The sequence below is a fragment of the Pseudopipra pipra genome, chromosome 1, assembly GCF_036250125.1.
Source record: "Pseudopipra pipra isolate bDixPip1 chromosome 1, bDixPip1.hap1, whole genome shotgun sequence".
Taxonomy (NCBI): Eukaryota; Metazoa; Chordata; class Aves; order Passeriformes; family Pipridae; genus Pseudopipra; species Pseudopipra pipra.
Window position 1 is genome coordinate 11,437,018 of NC_087549.1, and position 26,036 is coordinate 11,463,053.

The 26,036-nt window shown below is 42.8% G+C and overlaps 1 protein-coding gene across 21 annotated transcripts in view; it reads left to right on the forward strand.

The window, feature by feature from the left end:
* Positions 1-451: 451 nt before the first annotated feature.
* MTSS1 (MTSS I-BAR domain containing 1) overlaps positions 452-26,036 on the forward strand; it is a 126,353-nt gene continuing 100,768 nt past the window's right edge. For 7 of the 21 annotated variants that reach the window (XM_064645167.1, XM_064645257.1, XM_064645196.1 and 4 more), the window contains exons 1-3: positions 453-1,159; positions 17,498-17,559; positions 20,270-20,343. In XM_064645167.1, coding sequence (XP_064501237.1) covers positions 1,088-1,159; positions 17,498-17,559; positions 20,270-20,343 — 208 coding nt within the window. In that variant the 5' untranslated portion in view covers positions 453-1,087. Of the gene's footprint in view, positions 1,160-17,497; positions 17,560-20,269; positions 20,344-26,036 lie in introns of all 21 variants that reach the window. The other 14 variants (XM_064645290.1, XM_064645328.1, XM_064645237.1 and 11 more) reach the window with 5 other exon arrangements.

Below are 26,036 nucleotides of genomic sequence, written 5' to 3' on the forward strand. Positions count from 1 at the left end.
TTACTTTAAAACCCCACATTTTATACAACCCACTCTCACACCCTTGGGTGTCGTCTGGCATGTGTGGCACAGGATGAGGGAACAGCCGCACAGCCGCTGCCGGCTGTACAACCCAGGGTGTTGCTTTGCTGAAGGCTCTCAGCTCGGTATCGGGGGTGTCGGGGCAGATGCTTTTCACCAGCAGAGACGAATTTCGGCCATTTCGGCGAATGTCACCAGAAGAAAACCGCTTCTTCGCCGAGCCGAAGACACGCAGTCGGCGCCTGCCCTGAAGTAGGGACCAGCACCAGTACCAGTACCAAAACCCAGACCGGCGGCAGCGGGACTCGAACCCGGGTCCCGAGTGCACCGGCCGCGCGGGGCCAATGGGCGGCCGCGCCGGTGACGCGGCGGGGCGGGCGGGGCGCTCGGTACGGGGTCGGTGGGGGCGGGCGCTGCCGCCGCGGGAGCGGCACAGGCGGGCGGAGCGGGCTGTTCCCGGGGAGAGCAGGCAGCGGGTCGGGTGCTTTAGCTGCAGTCTGCTCCACTGGGGTTGGCAGAGACTCTCCCCTTCCACAGGCTGCGCCACGAGGACCGGCGTGATCTCGTCCCCTTTTTATACAGAGACCGATTATTTTTTTTCCCCACTTAATTTTTTGGGGTGCGCTCTCGCCCAGCGCCGCGGGCGCCCGCTGCCCTGAGCGCTGCCGTGCCGGGAGGCGCGGGGGGCCGGGGCCGCGATGCGCAGCGATGGGCCCTGTGGCTGCCCCCGCATGGGCGCGTAGTGCCCGCTCGGCGCTGAGTGCCCGGGTGCCGCGGAGCGGGGCGGGGAGGCGCGTGTAGGAGAGAGGCTGGATTTTATCCTTTTTCCCGTTGTAGACGTGCAGGCAGACAGGGGTACAGGTGTGTTGGGGTGTTTTGTTTTTTTTTTTTTTCCCTCATTGCCTATATCGGCTTCCCCCCCCCCCCCCCCCCATTTTTGTTTTTTTTTGTTGTTTTGTTTTGGGTGAGGTGGGAGTCCGGGGTGTCTGATTTTCCTCCAGCTGAGCAGTGCAGTTGCAGCGGTAGCGGTGAAATCCTGCTCCTCCAGTAAGCTCGAGCCAGGAAAATGGAGGCTGTGATAGAGAAGGAATGTAGTGCGCTCGGAGGGCTCTTCCAGACCATCATAAGCGACATGAAGGTAAGAGGCTGAGGGGTCTGGGGGCGGCACAGGGGAGGGGAGGTGTCTTCTCACCTGGCCTGGCGAAACTTCGCCCCGGGCGGTGCAGCCGCATCGGGCTCTGGTGGCGGCGCGACCTTCCCCCGTGGCGCTGGGGGACCCTCCCCGGGGCTGGGACCAGCTCGGCAAAGGGGCCCCTGTAAATGCTTCACACCCCAACAGGGTTTGGGGCTTGCGAGTTGCTTGCAGGACACCACCTCTCCCTCTCTCTTCCTTCCCTCCTTTCGCTGTCTCTCCTGCTCAAACATGCAAGCTGTTACCTTGCACCAGGGTCAGCGTTTTCCAAGCCTGCCTTTTTTTTTTTTTTTTTTTTTTTTAAAACATCTTTTTCTTTTCCTTCTCCTCCTTTTTTCTCCCCTGGTTTGGGCTGTCAGAGCGGTAGCAGAATGGACGCAGCGAGGCGGCAGCGTGGTGCGGAGGAGCCGGGCACGGAGCATGTCAGCCTGGGGTGGGGCTGGGAAGGGCAGTGGGGATTTCGGTGCCAGGCTGATGGGAGCGATGGAGAAAAATCTCAGCCTGGAGATGCTCAAAAGTTGATGTGTGCCTGGATTAAAATTGCGGGTCGGTGGGTTATGCGATATTATTTTCACGCTGTGTATGCTCAGGGAGGTGGCATTTGCTTCTTTCTGTGCGTGAATCCAAAGGTCTCAAGTCGCCGGGTCTCCTCTCCACCAGCCACCAGAAACCTGAGTGTGCCGATCCTGACTGCCAAAGGGTCCCTTTGAGAGGGGCGCTCCCAATATATCCTTGGCAGCCAAGGGCACTTCTGCAAGGTTTTCTTTGGGTGAGCGGGTGCCTCCCACCCTTCTCTCGTGGAAATAAACAGCGTAAAAGCCTCGCTGTGTTCTGTCAGTCATGCCTTCCCCAAACCCCAGGGCCCGCGGCGCCCTGCCCCCGGCAGACGGCCCTACTGCAGAATACTGCAGTGTTCCCCTGGACAAGGGCAGCCTGTCTTCATCCCAGGGCTGACTGGGAAGGATGCAGTTGTCGGGAGATGTTGAGGGACGCGTCAGATAATGGGGGGCCGCCGTAATTTCAAGGCGGCAACCGAGCACGCGGTGCTGCTCCCAGCCAGGGGCTCGGGATTTCTCTGGATGTTCTCATCCATGCAGGGCTCGTGAGCAGGGAGGGCTGCGGGAGAAAGAGCTGCCAGGTGGGGTTGGAGGAGGACAGGATCTGCTCTAGGAGGGAGCCTGGCAGAGGTGAATGGCTTCTAATGTGTATTTTTTGTGGGGGGTGGAGAACCTGTTTGCACTAGAAGTTATTTTTTGGCAAGGTTCATATGCACTGTCCTCTCAACACATATGATGAGGAGACATTTAATTAAAAGCATGACTTGTCAAGAGCAAGCAGATTGCAGAGAGGAGGGAGAGTGTGTATCTGTCAAGACAGTGTTGCAGTCCTGGAGGTGGTGGTCCTCGGGCTCTCAACCCCCTTGGATTTAATTATGACTACAGTTTAAAATAAACCTCCCAAAAAGCAGGAAACGATCACAAATCCTGGAATCCTTTCAGTGGGCTGTGCAGGGAGCACGCAGGAGATGTTCTGTTCCAGATGCAGTGTGGTTTGGGTTTCATCACAGAGGGACACTGAGTATGTTTATTCCCTCCTTCTTTCCATGAGTGATGCATTTGGGTTTTCTTGCTCTTAAGCCAATGGGCCTTTGTTATGTGGTTTTATTTTTTCTTCTACACATTGCTACTTGCATGGAAATGCTGCTCATCAGAAACATGTTGACATGAGCTTATGGAGATGGGCACAGGTGTGAATACTTTTTTCTTAATGCTCCATAGTAGTGGAACCTGTTTTGTGAACTGGCAATTACTGAGGGGGGAGGTTTGGAAGGAATCGCAGCAGATCTTTAGCAGTATGGTTGTTGTTATGGTTTGGAAAATCTGCTTGTTATTTAGCAGGAGTAGAACAAAGAATTTTTACCTGTAGTTTGGTTTGATGCAGCTGATGCCGTACTGCTGATGAGATGCACTAGGATTCTTTGTGAATTGTGCACAAAGGAACATGACAATTTTTAAGAAAAAATAGCTATTTTTTGATAGCTAACCAGAACCTTTCAACTAATCATACCTTTAGTAGTAAAGTGAAAATTAGCATTTTAAATGCTGTTTCACGTAGTCAGGTCTGTGTGGGCAGGCTTCTGGCAGGATCTTGGAGATGTTGCGTAGGGGTCTGCCCACACTTACCCAAGTGCACTATCTGTGCTGATTTCTCATCACAGGCTGTGATCAAGGCCCCACATGCCCTGCAGTGCTGAGGGATTTGCTGCAGCATCCGCCTTTTTTTTTAGCTAAACAGTTCACAGGTTCTTTTATCGTGTATTGCTCTGCCTCAAACTTTGTTGTAAAGATGGTAGGGTTAATCAACAGGGTAAATTACTCTGAAGTCTTGCCAGTGGATGCAGATGGGTGCTGCAGCTGAGGTGATGAAGATACAGTACACGTGGACTGATTTTTCTCTTTGTTCACAGTAATACAGAACTAGCTCAGGTGTACCTGTTGTTAATTTTGAGCTCTGCCTGATCTTGACAGGGTTACAGAAATGGGAATTATAATTCTGAGCAATGTGATTTTTTCCATTTTTTTCTGTATACTGTGTTAACTTTGAAACTTAATATGGGGAATATATGTTGGTGTGACTAACATACCACATTTTTGATAGCAATATTATGTCTTGCTGGCTGAGATTTCTTGAACTGTCTTTAATGTTTTCTCCAGAAACCCCAAATTTCTTTCCACCCTCTACCAAAAGTATTTCTGGAGCTAATACTCAACAAAATATGCTCCAAAATAACTCAGTGTAAAGCTAAGTGAATTAGAGAAATTATATTATTGAGTAAATATAGATATGGTTAATAAACATCCCATTAATATAGCACATTATTGTACATCACAGAATCACAGAATATTCTGAGGGGCCCACAGAGATTATCAGGTCCAATCCTTAGCCATGCACAGGATACCTCAAGAATTACACCGTGTGCCTGAGAGCATTGTCCAGATTCTTCTTGAACTCTGTCAGGCTTGGTACTGTGACCACTTCCTTGGGGAGCCTGTTCCAGTGTCTGACCACCCTCTGGGTGAAGAACCCCTTCTAATACCCAACCTAAACCTCCCGTGACACAACTTCAGGCCATTCCCTTGAGTCCTGTCACTGGTCACCAGAAAGTAGAGATGGGTGTCTTCCCCTCTACTTCTCCTTGTGAGGAAGTTGTAGACTGCAGTGAGGTCTCCCCTCAGTCTCCTCTTCTTCAGGCTGAACAGAACACCTGGAACTTCAATCCCCTGACAGGGGAAGTCCATTTTTTCCATGCAAAACAAGGGTCATGTTTGTTGAGTAGTATGATGGTGTACATGATGACAGGGTTGTTTGTGGAAAGTCCACAATGGGAGCTGTACTTGGCTGTTGTGCTCTAGAATTGGATTTCGATGCTTTGAGATTTCAGGATCAGATTAAAGAATCATAAAGGTTAGAAAATATCTGCCCATCCCATCCTTAAGTTTTGATCCATTGTCACAGCCCTGGTGTTTCCTACAATACATCACTGAGTACATGACACTTATGGTTTGTTATAGTCTTATGCAAGATGTTTTTCAATGCAATCAAAGTTTATAAAAGCAAAAATAAAATGTGCTTGTTCCCTAAGAGGACTAGTTCTGTGTGCTGCGTGCAAACGCTGTGCAGTTTCTCTTTGAATGCAGCATATTTTCTGTAGTTCCTCGTGGGAAGGAAGTATTTGATCTGAATGGTTTGTAATTCATTTTTGCAATTGAGAAATGAGATGCTGCAATGTACTGTTATTTTCAATATTTCTTTTAGTGCAAAGCAAATCAGTGCAGATAATTTTTGGGAGGGCCTGTTGTGGATGGATTTTAAAAGACCTTGTCTTCTTATGCAGAGATTTTCTGTCATGCTGTTTTTCCTTTTGAGTTCATTTTACATTCCTTTTAATCACATTGTTCTCTGCTATCCTGAAGAAAAAGACAACATCTCTCAAAACATTGAAATTGGCAGTGTTTGTAGTTTGCTTGATGGTGTTTCTTTGGCTTGTAGCATGTTCTTTATTTGTCTTGCCTCTTCTGCCAGCATGTGTTTTGACAGAGCAGGGGCTTGCTGCATGTGTACAGCACTTGACATCCATGGGGTGGGCATGGGAGGAACATGAGTTTAATGAACACTGTGACTTCATTTATACCAAGTGGGAGGATTTACTAAATTTTTATGGGTCAGATTTGGATTACCAATTAGTCTCATTCATCTCCCCACATGTGAGAGATGTGCAGATGTTGTTGTGTTAGTGAACAAAAACAAGGTTCCCAAAGGAGGTGTAAGATTGGAAAATTTTAGAAATTCTTGTATTTTATGTGACTTATTTATAGTTGTTTTAGCCTAAAACTCAATAAAGTCAACCTTTTCCTTCTGGCAGTGACCTCTAATACTGTAGCGGAGGTGAACCCTTGACTCCATTGCTGCTGCTGGGGCTCTTGGATGAGGCAGTGGTGCCCCTTTGCTTTCAGCCATGCAAAACTTTTGGTTAAAGCAGCGTAGAGAGACATGAACATATGGGCATGAGAAACATTTATGTTTTTGCAGTCCCTTATCTCCTGTTAGGAAGTGACTGGTGAGAAGCAGCATTTTAATCTTCTTTTTTGTAGAAGTTGGGCCCAGGGGGTGGCCACATCAGGGATTAAGAGTTTTGTTTGTTAAGTAGCCCTGATTACTTTCGAGGGATGGCCTTGTGCTATTCACACAAATGATATAAACTGAGTGGAAAAAAATATGTGATGGAAAAAATAGAAATGCTGAGACAGTTACTACAGCAAGTACAGCTGCAAGTCCTCAGCATTTGTGTAAATCAGAAGGACAGCACACATGTACCAAAGAACCTGGGCAAATTTATTTTACTGTGACATGTCATAGTATGACAGGTCTTCCACAGCTGTGCTTTATTTGAAGCTTGAGATCTCTGTGGAGATTAGGAATGTTCAGTTGAATCATTTTAAGGCCTAGTTTCAATCCAGCTGCTAAGGATGGTAACTATTGTAAGGAAAAACAACTGTGTGATGTATTGGGACTGGCGCTGTTTAACATCTTTGTCGGTGACATGGACAGTGGGATCGAGTGCACCCTCAGCAGGTTTGATGACAACACCCAGCTGTGTGGTACAGTCAACATGCTGGAGGGGAGAAATGCCATACAGAGGGACCTGTACAGTCCTGAGAGATGAGACTATGGGAATTGGGGAGACCTTACTGCACTGTCAGCAGCTAAAGGGTGACAAGAGAGCTGGAGAGGGACTTCTGACAAGGACATGTAGTGACAAGACAAGGGGGAATAGCTTCAAACTGAAAGATGACAGGATTAGATTAGCTATAAGTAAGAAATTTTTTACTGTGAGTATAGTGAGACACTGAACAGGTTGTCCAGAGAAGCTGTGGATGGCCATCCCTGGAAGTGTTACAAGGCCAGGCTGGATGGAGCCCTGAGCAACTTGGTGTACTGGAAGGTGTCAGTGCCCATGGCAGGGGGGTTGGAACCAGGTGATCTGTAATGTCCCTTCCAACCCAAACTATTCTGTGATTCTGTGTGCAACAGACAGATACAGGCTTGGAGTGGAAAGGGCATCTCTGTCCTCGCTTTCCCACATGTGCTGTGTTGCACTGGCATGTCCCTTATATGACGGTCTTCAGGGCAACTATTTAAAACCTATCAAACAGACCCATCTTCCCCTTTCCCCAGAAGTGTGAAATGAGATCATTTGCAGCTTTTGTTCCCACTTTTTTTTCTTTCCTTGAAGGTTTTGCCACCAAGGCATTTGGACCATAGCTGACTGTGCTGATTTCTTACCCCCAACTGCCTCCCAACAACCTGCTTGCTCAGACAGTAGGTTTGCATACACTGAAATTCCTTGCCTTTTCTAAGCAGCTGCAGTGTCTCTCTGTAAACATCTCAGAGGGGGAGGGATTGACATGCAGTGAAGGCTGAAAGATGGTGCAGGAAGGAGAACCGTTGCATGCCTGCCTAAACACTGGGGTTCAAGCAGCAGGGCATAGCTGGGAACATACTTATTCACAAGTAGTTTATTTTTTAGGGACATGTGCTTTCTTAATCCAGATACTCTTGTGTGAGTGTTAACAATTTGTACAACTGCTGAACATTTGCTGAGTAAGTGTGTACGAGGCTGACTTATTCTGTGACATACCCACGGCAAAGATTTTTAATGTCTTTTAAGAGTACTCCCTTCTGGACCTGGCAGGACGCCAAGTGCTGCACAGTAGGGTTTGCGAGGTTGTAAGTGGGGAAGGACTTGTGCAGTGCTGCATGAAACACAATTGACTGAACAAATGTTGGAGGACTAGAAGTCTGTGTAATTACATGCTTGGTACTGGTTAATACTTAACAGAGGGTCAGATTTGGTAGAGTTTGCTCCTTCCTTCCTCAGTTCTGAGTGTGCATGAGCTGTACCAAAATCTTTGTTATAAAATACCTAAAAAAAGTTGGTTTTTGACTTTTTTTGTTGTTTTTTTTTTTTTGTTTTTTTTTTTTTTAAGTACAGAAGTTGCAACAGTTGATGCTGTTTACAGATATACAGGAATACTCCATCTTCTGATTCACAGCCTATGTGTTTTCAGCTTCTGAAAACCATTTTTGAGGTTCATGGTCTACCCAGAGACAGTGTGGTCTTGAAGATTAGCAGAAAGCAGTACATGGCAGAGAGCAGAATAGGAACTGTATCTAAAAAGACTTTTTGGTCTACTTTAGAGCGTGCAAAAAAGATGCGTACAGAGAGGTTTGAGTTAGTACCATAAAGAGGCATTAGAGTAGCCTCTTTAGGCTGCATGTAGAAATGCATTTCCCTCTTCAAGTGTATGTTTTCGATTTGAAAATTATGTCTATCTTCATACTATAAGGTGCTGAGTTTGATGGGATCTGTGCTGACCTTTAAGGACATTGATTGACTTCTTCATGCTGGGCTGTGAGATACCTTGGATGCTGAGATGTTTGGAAGGATTGGAGACAAAATGTCTGGTAGCTTTGTGGTTAAGACCATATTAGCTTTCATCTTCAAAGTGCTCTCTGTGTGACTTAGCTCCAAAGAACGGCTCCCGTTTGACAGAAAAGCAAACTATGGCTGCAGTTTTAGTGACTTCTACTCCCTTCCCCTAGGACAAGAAGGAATTGAGTGCATCCAGAGGATGGAGTTAATGAGGGGATGTTTTTTAAGCTCCCAGTAGTTTCTTTCCTCACATACACATCACTTTGTTTTTACTGATTAAGGTGTCTTGTTGCTCACCCCCTGCAATGACCCAGTATTTGCTGGCAGAAGAGATGACATCTACAAATGTCTCAAGTGTCTTGAACTCCAATCTTGTAGCTGAAACTACAAGCCATCTCAGATTTTGGTGGAGAAGTCTGACTGGAGTATCTTAACCATAAACTAGTTGATCGTGAAGAATTTGAGACTTTTTTTTTTTCTGCCACAAAAGTCAAATGTGTGCTTTATAGTGTCTCTGAAGCCCTTTGTGGAGTGGTGTGGGATTTTTTGTTGATAAAGCTGTATTTGTGATGAGATACCTCCTAATGAAATCATCCATGAGCAAACCTTGCCCATGAGCAAACCAGGTGTCTAATTTGGAGTTTGGAAGGGATTATTTGTCTTCTCCTGAGTGAAATGGAGAGAAAGTAGCCTGCACCAGGCTACTTTACTGTCTGTCAAGAGGCAAAGTTCATTAAGCATTAAAAACTTGGGTACCTGGCTGCTGCCTTTTTCCCAGTGAAATACTTTTGTGGTCATCTCAAATGCTTGTCAGTACTTTGGGTCCTGGAGATTGTTATGAGTGCTTGTGTGATGGAGATTGTGTCAAGTGAATGCTCAGAAATTATGGTTTCTGCTTGCTTGGGAAGAAGTGATGAGACCCCAGTGGTGTTGATGACATGACCAACACAGGGCCGTTGGCTTGAGGCTGTCCTGTGTAGGTATTAACTTGAATGACTGCCTCCCAATATTTTAATTATCTTAATTTTGATCCAGCTGAAATATTGTGGGTTTAGAAAATAGCTGCTGAGAATGTACAGTGGCCACTTAATGATTGAGTGGATGAAAGGCGGTATTGATGAGTCTCTGAGGAGAAATCTGCTATTCAGGCTTGCAAACTTGTTCAGACCTGCAGGGAAGAATGTGGAACTAAATGCTTCCTCTGGAAGACTGCTTAATGTCCAACTCTTTTAATGTGGCATGGGATAAAACGTCTCTAGAAGCTGTGGCTATTTGTTTCCCACCGCCCCCCTCTGCCTTGTGAATAACTTCCTATGTTTAGAGAGGGAGAGACTGTATGTTTATGCATGATGTATTTTCTCACAGTATGAGTATAACTTTTGTTTGTTAATTACCCAATCTTGGATTTAAACCATGAAGTGGCTGCTTTGGAGCTGAGTTTCTTCATATTACAATCCATGAAATTGAACTGTGGACGGTACGGATTTGACGTGGTCCCTATTGACAGAGAAGGAGGCTCATGAGTTGGGTGGTAAGCCAGCATGAGTTTTCACAGGTCCTTGCTGCATTACAGATTGAAGTCACAACCGTGGGGCAGCTGGTATCCTTCACTGGGGATGTTTAAATATGGGCTAGCACAGTGCAGGTGTTATTATAATACAAATTAAAGACTCCAGAGCTCTGACAACAGAATGGTACCAGACTTCAGTTCCCTCCTCCTTTAAATGATTAGCGAGGTCTAATAACTACCTGTGTTCTTGTGAAGCAGTGCTGCATTTCAATGCACAGGGAATTGGGCATTCTTTAGAGTTCTTGAGATGGTTTTGGAAATGTAGAAAGAACTGGTATTTATGTGTTGTTGTTTTGGGTTTTTTCCACAGTGGGGTGAATACCCTTTCGTGGACTTTCCTGACTGGATTTTAGTCTCGATTTTCTCAGGATATCATGCTATTTATCTGGATTTTTTTCATGTCCTAATGTACTGTTTAGACTAAAAACTAAGCAGTTTTGAAAATACCAAACAAGTGGTTCTGTGATACATAGAAGAAATAGCCAGTTGACAGATTTTTTTTAATAGCCTATGAGATGTCTTCAGTAGTGTTTTTGTTGCATAATTTTCAATGTTGTGATAATATATCACCTTGGAAAGCAAAGTTTGGCATGCCTATCTATACTGTACATGCTGAGGGAAATGCATTTCTAATCCTGCAGAACAAGTGGCAGAAATTATGGAAGTAGATGTATGAATACAAGACTTCAGTTTTAATTACCCCTGCTGTCTTTCCCAAAGGGTAGTTACTGGTTAAATGGCACTCTGATCTTTGACATGCTTTTACTTTCACCTGCATGCACTGTGATCTCTCAAACTCTTGAGTTTGTACCTGTCTGCTCCTCCATTCAGTAGTGTGTGCCTTCAGCTCTCACTGTGAAATCCTGTGAAGTTCATGTCTTGTCTTTTGCTGATACTGAGTTTTCATTCCTAGCCCAGCAAGGGTTTAGCACGAGTTGAGAGTCCCTTTTGCTGATGGAACCAAGCTCAAACTTCCCCTGTGCACCTGCACTACCTTTAGCATAGAAAGACAGATGGGACTTAGCAGTCAGATGGTCCATTTCCTTGCCACTTAGGAGTATTCCTGTAAGATCTCTATATGAATGTGTTACTCCACCTGAAAGTCTTCCAGTGAAAGGAAGCTCTAGATCTTTCAGAGTTGCCTGTTATCTGGTCTTATAGTTGAATGGACTGTCCAATCTGAAGCTTCTCTGCTGCAAGTAAAACTGATTATTTCTTTTCCTGCAGCACTGGAAAACAGATGATGGACAACCATCAGGCTAGGGGATGCTCTTGAAATCAGTATTGGAACTTTGCTGGTTGAGTTCTGGTTTTGAATGTAGGAAACAGGGATTCGATAGAGAGGGTAGATTTAGATTGGAGAGGAAAAATTTTTTTACTGTGAGGGTGATGAGACAGTGAAACAGGTTGCCCAGAGAAGCTGTGGATTCTCCATCACTGGAAGTGTTCGTGTTCAGTGTGGATGGGGCTTACTTGATGTAGTGAAAGATGTCCCTGTCCATGACAGGGAGATTGGTCTAGATGTTCTGTCGAGATGAGTTAGAAATGTCTTTTCTAACTCAAGCCATTCTGTGATTCTCTGTATTTGAAATGAGGTGAGTGAAACCAAAGAAGTAATGGAATAGGTTTTGTGTGCACCTCTGTCTTCATAACAAGAGTGAAGTCTCTTCTGCCAGCAAAATTTCTGTTTCAGTCTGTTGAAAGATTTAAGACCACTCTGGTGAGTGATTGGGAAATGGATGCAGCTTAGAAGCATTCATGAGATAGGCTCTTGGTGTTTTTCAGTCTAAAAAGAGGCAAAGCCAACAAGCAGAATTTTTTGGATGGAGAAGAGCAATCGTGAACTTCAGGCAAGATGATGTTTGTTAATTCTGTGCTCACGTGTGTGTTGCAAAAGCTTTTGTGACTTGTTAAAGGTCTAGGCAGTCTATTAATCATGGACTTGGCTAAATGGGTGGATTGCACAGAGTGACATATTAGTGTTTGGTAGCACTTTGTAACTCTTGCAGTTACGGCTGGCCAAGTGCCCTTCCCCCAGTTGACTACTGGTTCTTCTAGAAAAGAGGAAGAACTTCCAGTGCGAGATGTTACCTGAGAAGGGAACTTCTGATTGTCAACCATTGTATCGTCCAGTGTGTTGAGACATCTGTGGCCAGAACCCCCTTTTTTTTTTTCCTTAAACTGTTATTGTTTTCCTGTCCCACTCCCCTCCACTTTTTTCCTGGTTTTGCCTGTTGAAGGACTCCTGGAAAAGTGATAGTCTCTATGTTGAGATCGTATTTGCCTATCCAGGACATTCTTTGTGTGTAACATCTGTGACTTTGTGTGGTGTCTAGCACAATAGCGTCTCTTTGCTACTTGGAGGTAGTGTAGTGAATGCCACAGAAATGAGACATTCATAATAATCTGTGTGATTCTGTTATCTGGTAAAACTATAAAAAGAAATCTTTTGTTTTCAGCATAATTTTCTTTGGAGGGGTAGGAGGAAGCAGAAGCCAAGTTACAATTTTTGTTCCAAAATTAGATGTATGGCATTTGGATGTGTTACTAGGGTGTGAAGCTCTATAACAGCGCTGTGTGTTTAGGACTCAACTTTTTAGCTTGTCATAGCTGGACGACTACACTGAGGTGGAGAAGTCCTAACTTTGTAGCCTGCGTAGGGTTTTTTTCCCATTTTATTGAAGTCCGCATGTAGTCTTTGTTAGTACTTTTCTGGAAGGCATACAGCTCTTGCTTTGATAACCTGTGAGATGAAACCAAGGCACTGCTTGCCTGGTTCTTTTTTCTCCTGCCTCTCTAGCTGAAATAGCCAAAAGTAGATTCTGAATTTGCTTTACTGTGGAGCAGCTCTCTGTCTCTTTCCCTCTGCCCCAAAAGTTTAGGTGGGTTGTTGCTGTGAACAAGATGCCAGACTGTTGCTGCTGCTTTTGTACTTGATGTACCTGCAAGAGCTGATAATAGCTCTGAAAACCCTTTCTGATAAATGAAAGCACTTAAAAGAACTCTGTCAAGGGTTTTTTGAAGATGTGATGCATTTCATCTGTGGGAATTGGGGTGCATGGAAATAAATTAATAAAGTAAGTGTCTTTTTGCTTAATGGAAAGACAAGAATCATAACTTCTTGGTGGAAGGAGTGACAGAACATTTTAAAACTGTCAAAGGCTAGTAATACTCAAGTTGTAATCTTAAATAAATACAACAATCTGGATTCCTATTCTTGCCATTAGATGTAATCAATAACAGTTTCAGTAAATATGATCCTTTGCTGCAAATCTAACTCTTCCTTTATTGAGAAATCCTTGAGTTTGTCATCTGGGTCTCTTCTCACTCCTACTGCAGGATTGCTGGCCTGAAAAGAGGCAAAAACTATGTCCCGTAAGCGTCTTGTACAGTTGTTTTTGTGTAGGGTGGCTGTGCTGGTTCACAAAAAAAAAAATAAATTCCACCCAAGGTTTTAGTTCTTCGTGCAAAGCTGCATTTTGGTGAACATTACCTGTTCTTTCCTGGTCTCATGGGCTGACCTTGGCCAGCTGCTCTTTATCTCTTCCTCCTCAACATGATGGGGAGGGAAATAATGTGAAAAAGCTCATGGATTGAGACAAAGACAAGGCAATCACTTACTAGTTACTGTCACGAGCAAACCAGACTCAACTGGGAAAGATTAAATTTATTGCCAATTCAAATAGATTTCAGTGGTGAGGAAGACTGACAAAAATTAACACATCTGCCCATGTTCATGGGTCTGGATGGGATTTCAGTGGATGGTGATGGTCCTCCCCCTTCCCCTGTGGCAGTCCAGGAGCTGTGGGTTTGGAGGACGCCGTCAGGCCGAGTGCTGTCGGGTCTGAGTGTTGGTGTCTGGCACCTGTGGGTGATTTGCCAGCTCAGCCTGGTGCCTTTCAGACACTTGCTGTCCCTGAGGGGAAGTTGTTTCATGTCCCTAATTGCGGACTGGCTACCTGAGCGACAGGCACGAGGCACCAGTTCGTTTCTCAGCCCTGAGGCGGAAAGGTGTTCCCTGCCTGTGTTCAGCTGAGATTAGCTGGAGGTGGGCCCTGGGATCAGGTGACTAATCACCTATAAACCCACTAATTAAGCAATGGTGTAGGATAATGGCATGTTAGGGCTTACTGGTGACATGCCTTGCTGGGCAGGCTGGTGGGCTGCCGAGCCCCACTGAGCAGCTCCAGGCACTCTGACGCCATGGAGTGCCATACAGCAATGGGATACACCCATTCCATGAAGGATACATCAACTTTCTTCATTCAGTGGTGAAGAAATAATTGGGCACAGTTATGGGGGAAATAGTCCTCAGATTAATCCATTAACAATTTTCAAGATTATTGAAACAAACCTTCACTGTAATCTATCTCTGGTTTAACCCACGAGAAGCTAAACAGGGATTTGTGACCCAAAATCCTGCTGCAGCTCTTCTCCAAGCGGGGCTGGAGCTGGGGGAGGCCTCCTGCTTTCAAAGGTAATGCCAGGCCTTAGTAACCCTGGCATTTAAAGGGGGCAAAATTGATTTCTTTTATCAGCTGGCTGAAATCAGAAATTGTAGAGGAAGCAGAGAGAACTCCAGGAGAGGCAGCATTTAAAAAGACTGTGGTGTTATTCTTCAAAAGTGGCTTTATGTTGCAAAAGGATTTATTGTATGAAGACGTTGAATTCCATCTGCTGTTTCTTTGTGTTTAAATTGAGAAAGTAACACACATTAAATGAAGGATGAAGTTTTATGGCTCTTTCAGTGTGTGTTTTCCACCACTGTTAACATTTCTCTTGATACCTCTTTGACAAAAGCAAGAACTAATTGCTGCAAACGCAGAAGTGAGGCATGGAGTGACAACTGGGTTGCTGTGTTCCAAGGTGGCACATGAAGAGGTCTTGGAGAAGGAGTCGCTGCCCAGGGCACTTGAAGCTGTGCAGATTTACAGCACTAGTTTGATTCCTGTCATCTCTTTGGTTTGTCTCTACAAGCATCACTAAATGGCTTCTTCCTTCCTAGGTGCTGGAGGTGCGATAAACCTCCACTTATTTGGTCTTGTGAAGTGGTAGATGGTGTGCATTTCTGCTGTAGGTAGGAGTAAAGGGGGTTTTGGTTTCAGCGGGGATGTGATGGTGGAAGTGTTCTTTGGAAAAGCTCAAAGGGATGACAGTTTATGTGCATGACTTCAGTTGTGTGTTCCTGAGGGAGAGATGAGCTTGTGGATGTGGATCCAGCATGGAAAAGTAAAAGGAAGTTCTTCTGGAACCCACATAAAATAAATGCGTCTTAATTTTCAGCAGAGTTTAATAGAGAGAATTTGGAATTGCAAACAGACCAAGATGTGGCAAGCTGAGCAGATAATGCAGAAATTCATTGCTGGTGTAAGACTGCTGAAAGGTTTTCTTTAAAAATTGAAAAACAAACAAAAAAAGAACCCCAGCAAAATCCACCACCCCAATTATTAATTCACTGACATTAAAAAACGCAAAAAGCTCCATTTTTCTACTGTTCAAAATGAGATCAAGTGCCCTTGGCCAGTATAGCAGAGCCAAGGTGAAGGCACTGCATTCATTTCAACCAAACAAATATAGCCAACTATTTGATCAAGTGAGCTGTTATAGTTTATTTGAGCAGGCTTAGCTTGAAGAGAACAGCATTTTTAAAGGCAAGGACTAAATAGTGGAAATGCTTGACGACTTTTCCAATTTTGCTTGCTTTGTGGCCAGGCTGAGCACAAAAAAAAAAAAGGGTTTTTTATTGTTGAGCTGTGTTTTGATAGGAGTGTGTCTTAAGTATCCCAGGGAAGCAGCTACAGGCTGGGCTGGTGTCAATCTCCTGCATGCCATCAGGAGTGTTTAGCTGGATAATACAGAGACAAGACGGAAACATAATCAGGCTGCTTTGGTATCCTCTGCTTGCCGGCTTGCGTTTTGCTGGAGAATCCAGTAAAGCCTCGGGCCCTGCTGTTATTTGTCAGGGCTCTTAGGGCTCCTGGCATACACATGCATAATGCATACATGGAGTGCAGGCGACATTGAGAGGCCGGGTTCAGAGCAGGGGATTGCAGTAAGACTAATAGGTTTAAGGAAATAGTGGTTTTTTCCCCCTCTTTCAAATAATTGATGGGTTTATTTCATTTTTAAAATGTCTGACAGTTTTTGCTTATCAAGGCACTTTATATTCTAGGTCTTGCCACCCAGATAACTGCTATTTTCCCTTTCCCCATCTGCATCTCCCACTGGCTCCATTGTGTGTAGGTATAGCAAGGTTTTATGAACACCTGTTTGCTTTGTTTGGTTTTACCCCACCCCCCCACCCCCCCCCCCGATTTTGTTTTGTTTTGGTTTTTTTTCATTTTCTTTTAGCAAAAAACCCACAAGCCTTGCTGAAAAATATGTAGAGTACCAGTAGGCCTCCCAGCAAGTGTCTGGGAGGTGCCCTGCTGGGGTGTACTGAGGAGCTGGAATCTCCCAGCTTTTGGGGAAGGGGTCTGTCTTTGCCCTACACAAAAAATGGCCTCTCATGGCAGTGTGGGCAATGGATTTTTGTTTACTTATGAAAAGCAGACCAGTTTATGGGGGTGGATTAAGTTTGTTACAAGCAAGTGCACTTGCTTGCAACCTCTTCCAGTCGGAGCTGGGGTAAGGTTAGCCTTGAGGACCTGCCTTATCTGGATTTTATTGTGTTGTTGCTCTGGTAACAGCAAGTCTTACACCTTTATTAAAGGAAGCAGGGATATTTTGTTTTACTCTCTAGACTCCAATCAAAGGGAAATTTTGAGGTTTCTTTTTACCACAGTTTCTGCTGTTAGTAGAAAATTTGTACTTGCTCTGCATGTTAACCCAAGTTAACCATTTTCTGGTCTAAAAAAAAATTTATTTTTTTTTAACTTTGAAAAATAAAGATCAGAACTTGCAAGAACATGTGGTGTCCGTATTCTAAAAAAACCCAACTCTGGCCTTTTAACACAGTTTTAAAAAATGGGGAAAGTTTTACAGGAAACTTGAGGTCAGGAAAAATTAAACCTTCTTAAACACTTTGCATACACTCAATGCCACGCTGCTTTATCAGCTTCAGTTCAGAAATTGTCTCCAAGGTCATTCAGGACTGTTTTGGAATCAGGTCTTGCAGTGACAAGGCAGCTGTTGGGAAAGTTTGTTGTCTTGTGCTGTCATGTGCCTATTCTGTGTTTGATTGCTGAGTTACTTTGGGGCAGTGTTTGAGGTCGTTTCTTGGTCAAGCCAAACTTTTATTGTACAGGCTTTGAAAAATTACTTTATTTTATTTTTTAAAAAGAGGATGGGAACCTGGTAAAAACACAGATAATCGGTTGGTAGAGAAGAACAACTGTGATCCTGCCATTGATTTTGGGAGCTTCTGTGTACATGTTGTTGCAATATCCTAGCACCCCCTTCTAATGGATTTGGTTTTGCTGTATCCATCCAAAGTAAGGCATTTCTTTTTGCTGCTTCTTTTTGCCCAGTGTTTCTATTTGGAAACTTTCTAAAGCCTCATCAGAGGACCTGCAGTTTCATCTGGATTCAGAACCAGTTGACATCTCATCTGCTTGGAACTGGTGTCTAAGGATGTGAGAGAAAACTTATTTTGGTGTTAGTGGATAAGGATTTAGCACAGTCTTGGTTGTTGCTTTACATCTAGTTTCATTTGATCTGTAGTATCCAAACCAGAATGCTCAAAATAGGTATTCATTGTTGTGTTTTGTTTTTCTTGCAGGGAAGTTACCCAGTGTGGGAAGATTTTATAAATAAAGCTGGGAAACTGCAGTCTCAGCTTCGGTAAGTTTTGTGTTACAGAGTCAAGATCCCCTACAGTTCCTTGCATGTGCAAACATTAAGATTAAATGCAGCTTTTGCCAGGATAATTTGCTAGTAAAATTGCGCATATTTTATAGTCAACACCCATGCATGTAATTTTTCATACATTACTACTGGTGTTTTAATGTATTTATGAAAATTCATAATCTACCAACAGCTGTACATAATAAACACAAAATGAGCTAAATTTCATGGATTTTGATGGAAAACTGGAAAGATAGTTTATTGTTGTTTAGTGAGCATACATTTGGAGTTAACCCTATGTTGCTCTTATTATTATTGTAGAATACAGAGGGGTTATATTAGAAGAGGATTTAAAATACTAAAAAATCTTTGGCAGTCTTAACAGCACTTTCTTCTGCCTTAAAATTGAAGGGAATTCCTTTGCTGGATCATGTATTGGTGATGATTAAAACTTAGGTTATTGGGGTATACTTTGAAAACAGCATTCTGGATTACTTAATAAGTGCCATTAGTATCACACTCAGAACAGTTCTGCTATCTCTAGAATTCATTCACTTGTAAAGTTGGTTTTTGCTAATCTGAATACAAGTTCCAATTCTTCACAACTCTCCCCAAACCACAATATTCACTTCAGTGTTTTTTTCCCAGCAGCAGGAACAGGTTATTGGCAGTCTGGTTTGTGGTTCTTTGTTGTGTTATGAACTGCTCCTGAAGAAGCTAGAGTTTAGCCTCATTTGCCCTAAATGGCTGGAGTATGTTGTTCTGCCACACTGTGCCTAAAGTGCCACACCTGCACGTGGTTTATCCTTTTCCAGCAATTATGTCACATTGAGGATGGAAGATGCAGAGGAAGGAGAGAAAGAAGAGAAATGGAAAACTTTCCTAGCCTTTTGATACTCTTTAGAAACAGGCCTTCTGGGGTGGCATGAGGGATAGTTTTGTGTATTTCCCAGTCCTGTGCTGTTGCATTCAATCAATGCAGTGCTACAGGAACATGCAGATAGGCGGCTTGAAAGCCTGTGTTCGAGGATTTGCTGTTTGTTTCTAGCAAATGTGAGCCTTTTACCTCTGTTTCATTTCTGTGTGCTTTGATAAAGGACAGCAGATGTCATCTGAGCTGGAGCCAGGTCTTCCTGGATCTTGTTACTGGAGAAATGGAACTTTGTTATTAGCAATATAATTAATAATTAACAACATGGTACATGAATAACAGCGTGACCCACAAGTTTGGAAGATGAACTCAAACACTGCTAAAGAAAATCCCGGAAAAGGTTATCTGGTTTCAGGGCTCAATATTGCTAGCTAGCTGTCGGGGGTTTTCTTGCCCTCCCTTTAATCTCCTGGGCATGTGGAGAGTCCTTATGCATTTGGTTGGTCCTTTCACGCCTGGGGTATTTTTTTCTGTGTGTGTGTTCAAATCTTTTGTGCTGTCAGTAGGCCATTTACTATGCTGCCAGTTATGTCCACTGTATCTTGAGCATATTTGGAGTGAGACTCGCATAAAATCTGACCTAATTAAGCAGTCCTGCGGTCTTTCTGGCCAAGGATCAGCTTCCCTGCAGGTCTGCCAGGTTTTTTGAGGCTACGAAGGAGTTCTTGAAACAAAATGAAGTTGGTAGTCCCCATTCTGGATTTTGCTTGGAAAGGCTGACTGATGCCATCAGGAGAGAAAATCAGAGTTACTGTTAGAAAAGATGCGCGGAAACAGAACCACGAGGTAACTGTGGAGAGGGCACAGTTGTGCTTTACCTGTAGAGCCCTGGCCCACTTCCACTTTAATTGGGTTGAGCAGACTATAAACCATCAGAAATCTGGACTGACCTGAGGTGTTCAAGGCTTTGGGGCCTGCTTATCTAGAGCAAATGTGTTTGGAAAATTGTAGCTCGCGTTTGCTGTTCACTTGAACATATGCGTGGTCTGTGTGCGCTTTCCAGATGTGGAGGGAGATTGGGCTAGTGGGGTTGACAGTGGATTGTGAAGTCTCTGGGATTGCTGGTGTACCTCTCAGGAGCAGTCCTGTTTAGAGGAGCACTGGAACAGAAAGGGGTTTTGTTTGTTTATTTAGGGGGATTGGTGTTTTTGTGGTTGTTGTGGTTGTTTTGTTTGTTTTTTTTTTTTTTTCCCCTTGAAGTGGAGATTCTTTTCCCACTTTTCCATTTGCCCAAGAACTCCAGACTAGTCTGATTTCCAAGAAGTCACTATTTTTTTTCAAGGGATGCTCATGCTCCCTAGATGAAAAACTCAGGAAATTGTTTGGCCAGGGTCCTAGATAAAAGGAAGTTCCTGCATGTTTATTCTTAAAATATACATGTTCCCTTGAAATAGCAGTGGCTGTAATTTGTACACTAATGGGTGCAGTATAATGTGTGTTAGATTTGTTTTTCATGTTTGACTGCTTAATATTAGTTCATCAGAGGAAATCAGCTAGAAGAAGGATGGCTGTGCTCTTTTGAAACAGCACCTGTCCTGTGCAATTCTCAGCATGGAATTAGCGTGACTGCCTCCAAGTCCATAGTGCTAACACAAAGCAAGGAAGGGATTAAGAAATGAAGGAGGGAAAAGGCTAAATTCAGATATAAAAGAGGATACTTTTTGTGGCCTCTGCAAGTTCACATTGTTATTCTTTATAAGCCTAAATGTTTTTGGCAGTAATTAAATAGGCATCAATGAGACACTGCTAATGTTTTGTTATCTGTATGCATTTCAGGACTACAGTAGTAGCAGCTGCTGCCTTTTTGGATGCCTTTCAGAAAGTGGCTGACATGGCTACTAATACACGTGGTAAGCAGATGTGTCAATATTGAGTTTAACAGAATGCTGTGTGGTTTATACCATTTGTCGTAATAAAAAAAAGTCTTAACTTGTTACATTGACAAGCAGATCTGTGAGACATCTGTTAGATGGACTTGCACTTCGCTAAACGGCACGTGAAAAAGGAAGTTGTCTTTTCTTTAGAGAAAAAAAAATTGCTAGAAACCTGTAATTTAAATGTGTCATCAATCATGTGAACACTTCTTAATTACCATTTGAATTATACGTTGATGAATAATATTTTAGAAAGCAAGATTTACTGAAATCTGTATTCACTGATGCTTCTGTACCTTGTGTAAATGTAAAAAGCTTGATACTCAGCTGGTATTTAAGTGTAGGGTTGCTGGAGACAGAGCAGAGCAGATACCAGCTGATCCTATGGCCTTTGGGGTCTGCCAGTAATGATGACAGTGGCCTGTACTTATGTCTTTGAGGAAAATCTTGGCTTGTCCTTCCCCTTTAGGTCTGACATTACAAGTCAAAATTAATTTTCCTGGGCTGTGGACTTCTCTGGGTAGCAATCTAAGCTTGTTAGTGAGTATGGAGAGCCAAAGTAGTGCAGCTGGCTTTCCTTCCAGACTGCTGAGTTGGAAGGAGACAAAAGGCTGGCTCTCTCTGATGTTGGATGCCCAGTGACCAAGGCATCGCATGCAGATGTCCCTGCAGCAGTAGGGCATTGCCCATGGTCACTGGGTCCCTGAACTATTGCTGAAGAGTAAATCCAAAGTGCATAGAGCACTGCTGAGTGAGCGCCTTTTGGTCACCTCTAACCATAGAGGTTTTGTAACTTTTTTTTTAAAGTCCCAGTGTGCCCTTGGACATTCGATTTGGAGAGGGAGAAAGTAATGTTGCTGATGTGAAGAGTGTGCATTTGCATTAGCAGAGTTCAAGCTCAGCCAGACTTGTGTTTCCTTTCACTTCTGGCTAACAGGAGTGGTAGCAGCTGCTGGAGCCAGTATCAAGCCATAGAATGACAAGAGGGAAGAATATTTTTTTCCTGTCTAAAGCTAATATTTACATTCTGATAAGAAGTTCCTCATTATATGCGTACCTTCTGTAAATTATGGGTAATCTACTCATGTAAAATAATAAACATGACAGAAAGTGGAATAAACTCAGGATGAGACCCAAGGCAGAATTCACTTTGATTTCTAATGTGTCTTTCCTTCAAGCATGTTCTCTTCTATTTCTTCTCTCTTCCTCTGGGGGAAACAAAGTAAACTACCAAAAATCCTTGGGACTTGTCTTCTAGCTGTGCTGGCAGGCTTATAGAACTTGCATTGAGATACCAGAATGACTGAAACTTTCCCATTCTCAAACAGAAATGACTTGTGCGGGTTTTTGAAGGGTATTTTACACTTTCTGCTGTGTTATTTGGACCCTGTCCAACAAGTGTCGTGTCTTGTCTCTTATCTCTTTGAACACATCCTTTACAAAAGGAGCTCTGTGAATCCAGGCATGCCAAATTTGTATAGCTCCTCTGTTCTGTCTTCTCCCTTCTCTGACTGAAAGGATAGAAGGGAATTTTGTTTTTATTTTTAGAAAGTGATGTTCTGGGCAATGAATCAAAACTCCAAGTTAGCTGGTGGTTCTGATTTGCCTCCCAACCCGACTTCCATTTGTGCCCATTCAAGTATATCTCTGAGGTTGCACATTGGTTCTTTAAGAAATACAGCTCCTTCTACGTTGCTGTGGACAGAGATGAACACCTGGCCTTGTTAAAGGTGGTGGCAAAGCTCTCTATGACTAACTAGGACACAATTGCATAAAAAATGTATTTTGCTGTAAGTATAAAGATTTACATTCCAAACCCAAAATACAACACACTTAGTTGTTTTTTTTTCTCTGATGTGGGGATTTTAATGGGTTCTCAGGTTTCCCTTTTAGGAGTTACCTACTTTGAACAATTCTTCATTAAATTTTGCCTCTTACTTACGCAGTTTATAAAACCATGTATTTGATTGTCTAATCAAACACCTGGCTATGCTTCACACTGTTTAGAGGGTTAACAGATAAACCAAAGTTTACAGTTAACAGATTAACCAAAGTCAGCAAAGTTCATGTTCAGTTTTTGGGGATATGTGAGACTTGTGTAGCAGTTCCCATGACAAAGGAAGGGAGGTTGGTGTATTTTAAATCTAAGACTGGTTTATCATTGCATGAGCCAAATGCTTCTTCTGGGAACTATCTGTATATAAAAATGCTGGAGCAGGCACCTGTTTCAGAGGGACAGTGTTAGTTTGTGTAGGATGAAATGGAACTTTGTAGGATGACTGAAGTGTCGTGAAGCTGGGTGCTGCCTTTAATTTGTAATTGCTGATAGCTTTACAGAAAATGACCTGTTATTTTAAGACTCACTCATCTAGCTGATGAAAGCATTTTATCAGTCAGCAGAAGCACTCTCTGGCTACTCTTTAATCTGTTTGCATCAGCATTAGCTTTGAAAGACGAAAAAGTATTTACGTGGATGTACATGTCCACACGCATACAAGGGGAGACAATTTCCTTTGCAGTCACCGAGTGTTCAAGAATGAGAGCTTATTTCCATCAATGCCATTCCTTGTTCCAGATGATCTCTTTGCCTTGTGTACCATTACTGCTGTTCCCAGGCATCCTCTTTTCCCTTTTGGTGCATCGTTCTTTCCATGTCATTTACTTCCTTCTAATTCTGCAATGGTAACAAAGTTAATCTTAACATTCCCTTTTGGAGCTCAAATAGAAGGCATAATTGGAGCTCTGCCTATGGTAAAGCCATGGTTGGATGAGTTGGATAACCTGTATTTTGCTGTATTTTCTTCACATTGTAGCTTCTGAAGTAGGAGAAGCCCTGAATGTGAAGTACCTGGTGTTTTGTGGTGACTCAGTACGTAAATTAATTTCCCAAGCAGCTCATTTCAGCTTTTGCTTCCTTCTTCACTGCCACTCCATTTAAATGTGTGTCAACCCAGAGTTTAGTCTCTCCTTTTTCCTCAGTTCAGTTCCCTCAGTTCAATGCTTTTTGATTTTTGCCTGACCAGGAAAAACACTGGAAAAGTAGTTCTGATGTGTGGATCACCAAAATGTTGTATTTCTGTGGGTCTGGTCATCTGAAAAATATCATTTGAATGGAGGAGGTTGTCAAGTTATGTTGCTAATTCTGTAATAATGCTGTATAGCAGTGTGTGCTGGTTTTTTGCTGGTACTAGAGATTTTTGAAAGCAGAATTCCTTCCGATATTTTGACTTTTGAACTCTGACAAGGTAGACACATCTGTGTAGCAGTTTGTGTTATTCAAGGAACAACTGTTTGGCATATAGCCTGGCAGAACTCTAGTCTGCAATGGAATCTGTATTATTTCTCACTGTGATTATTAAAGAAAATAGTCATAAAATATTAAATGAAGTAGGTACTTCAGGATACCTTTAAATCCGTAGTATACCTTAAATAATCTAATAATAACTGTTAAATACCTTAAAAGTGAAGTTTCCTTTTGGGGAGATGTGAGCTCATGAGTTTTAGTTCAGGCTTTTCTTATATGGCTTATGTCTTTCAGTATTTGAAATGTTGAATGTTTTTATCTGCATCAATTCTAACTGAAGCATGGAAGAGGTTTAAGTCTAATTAAATTTAATATCTGTTTACCTGATATTTTGTGCATTAAAAATTTATTCTCTTATGAAAGCAAGAACTGTGCATTCCAAATATAAACATATATCACATATAAACATACTGTAAGTTGGGTTTGAACAGATGTAAAAGGACGTGTGTAAACTACTTTGCTTTTTGAATACTGTTATTCTGCCTCTACTGCATTTGAATGTCCTTTGTAGGTAAGTGCTAGAATTCAGGAACTTGAAAAAGTAGGTGTGAAAATTAATTCTCCTCCTTGTGTAATGAGGGAGATTAATCTGAAGACATGCACACGTCTTCTGTATCCCCTTAATACACCATCAGCAGCTTCCGTGGAAAAAAGCCTGCCCCAGTCTTGCCTACCTACATCTGCACAGGTGTAAATTAAAATTTATGGAAAGATGATCTAAAAGCTTTGATTTACCCAAGCTTAAAATTGATCTTCAAAGTGAGATTGTTAATGAGGCAGCTGATACCCAGTCCTGTGGTTTTTTGTTTTTCCTTCATATTGAAGGGTTTTGCATATACATAGGTGTGTTTGATATTAGGAGATTAGTTAAATCACTTCAAGATACGTTTCACTTTATCACAAGGCTTTCTCTCGCCAGTTGGATTCCATAGATTGTGGTGCTTGTAATGTTTGAAGTTTCTTCTTGGCAAGTCATCTTGGCAAGTGCTACTAAAGGTATGTTTTCCGTGCCTTTGGTAATTCTGACATCTCTCGTGCTGGTTGGTTCTCTTTACATTTTCCATCTCTTTCATTTTGCACATCTGAGAGGACTTTAAGGATTTTGTGGCTACTGACAAGAGTTGCAGGAAATTCCAGTTGAGAGGGAGGGAAGCACTGTGGATGGTCAGCCAGCTACCGAGGCACACTGAGTAGACCTGGAAGCAAAACTCAGCCGAAGTCTGCACGGCATGCAGCAGTGACAGGGTACCAAAACCAGCATAGTTGTTTTAATGGTACCCTTTTGAGGGGCAGGATATATCAGTTTGGAAGAAGTGCTGTGTTAAAGTGCCTGTACTTTTTTCAGGCTTCATTAAACTATATCAGGACGCAAAAATGTAAGTATGGTTTAACACTTTTACTTACAAAAATAAACTTGATTGAGATCTGTGAGCGTCTGCCTCAGGTGGCTCTTGTACTGCACTGTTCTGACTGCTCTTCATGTTTAATAAAGCTGCTTAAAATAGTACCTTTGCTGCAGATCTGTGTTCCTGGGCAGACTCTGCATCCGCGTTGCTCTTGGTATTGTGTGAGCACACCTGCAGGTTGTCCTCACTCCGGTGTTCCATTGTTATTTTGGCCAGGATCTGTATGGTATGTATTGAAGTGGTTCTCCAAGGTGACAAGCTGCGCAAAGTGTCATAGGGCTTAAGATAACATCTGTTATCTTGTTATCTTTCAAGTAAGTGTGCTTAGGCCTTCTGAACCACTGTCTCACTCACTGCAAATATGGCACAGTGTAACCCAAGGGATAAATCCTTGGTGACACGGCAAAATCTTATGGGCAGTACTGGAAGGTGGCTTAGTTTCTTTATTTTAATAAAAAAAAAATTAAAGAGAAAATAGAAATGGAGACTGGGGAGGGGAAAGACACCACAGTCTATAGCAGTAGACCTAAAAGCTGTGCAACATTTTTGAAATAAATTCCTTTGCTCCTGGCTATGGACTGGGGAGTTGTGATGATGATCTGTGCCTTAATTTCAGAGTGAAAACAAAGTTGGGCACAACAGGAAAGGGGTTCTCATTGTCCAATTCCTTTGTTTTTCTGACTCCTCTTTAATTTCAGATGCTCATACTCAAATAACAAAACCTTTGTTTGAGTTTCCTGTCAGTTAAGATAAGACTTGGTAATAAGTGCTTATTCCTCCTATGGAGTCTTTGAAGTATAATAATACAGTCCAGGCTTTTTCTTTTTGGATTTTCATGTATAAAATAATCAGGAAGAAAATTATTTAAATGAACCATTCAGTCTTCCATTATACTTTCATGAAGATGATGCAAAACACAGGGCCAATTCGGAATTGTTGGCAGATAATTTTGAAGCTGG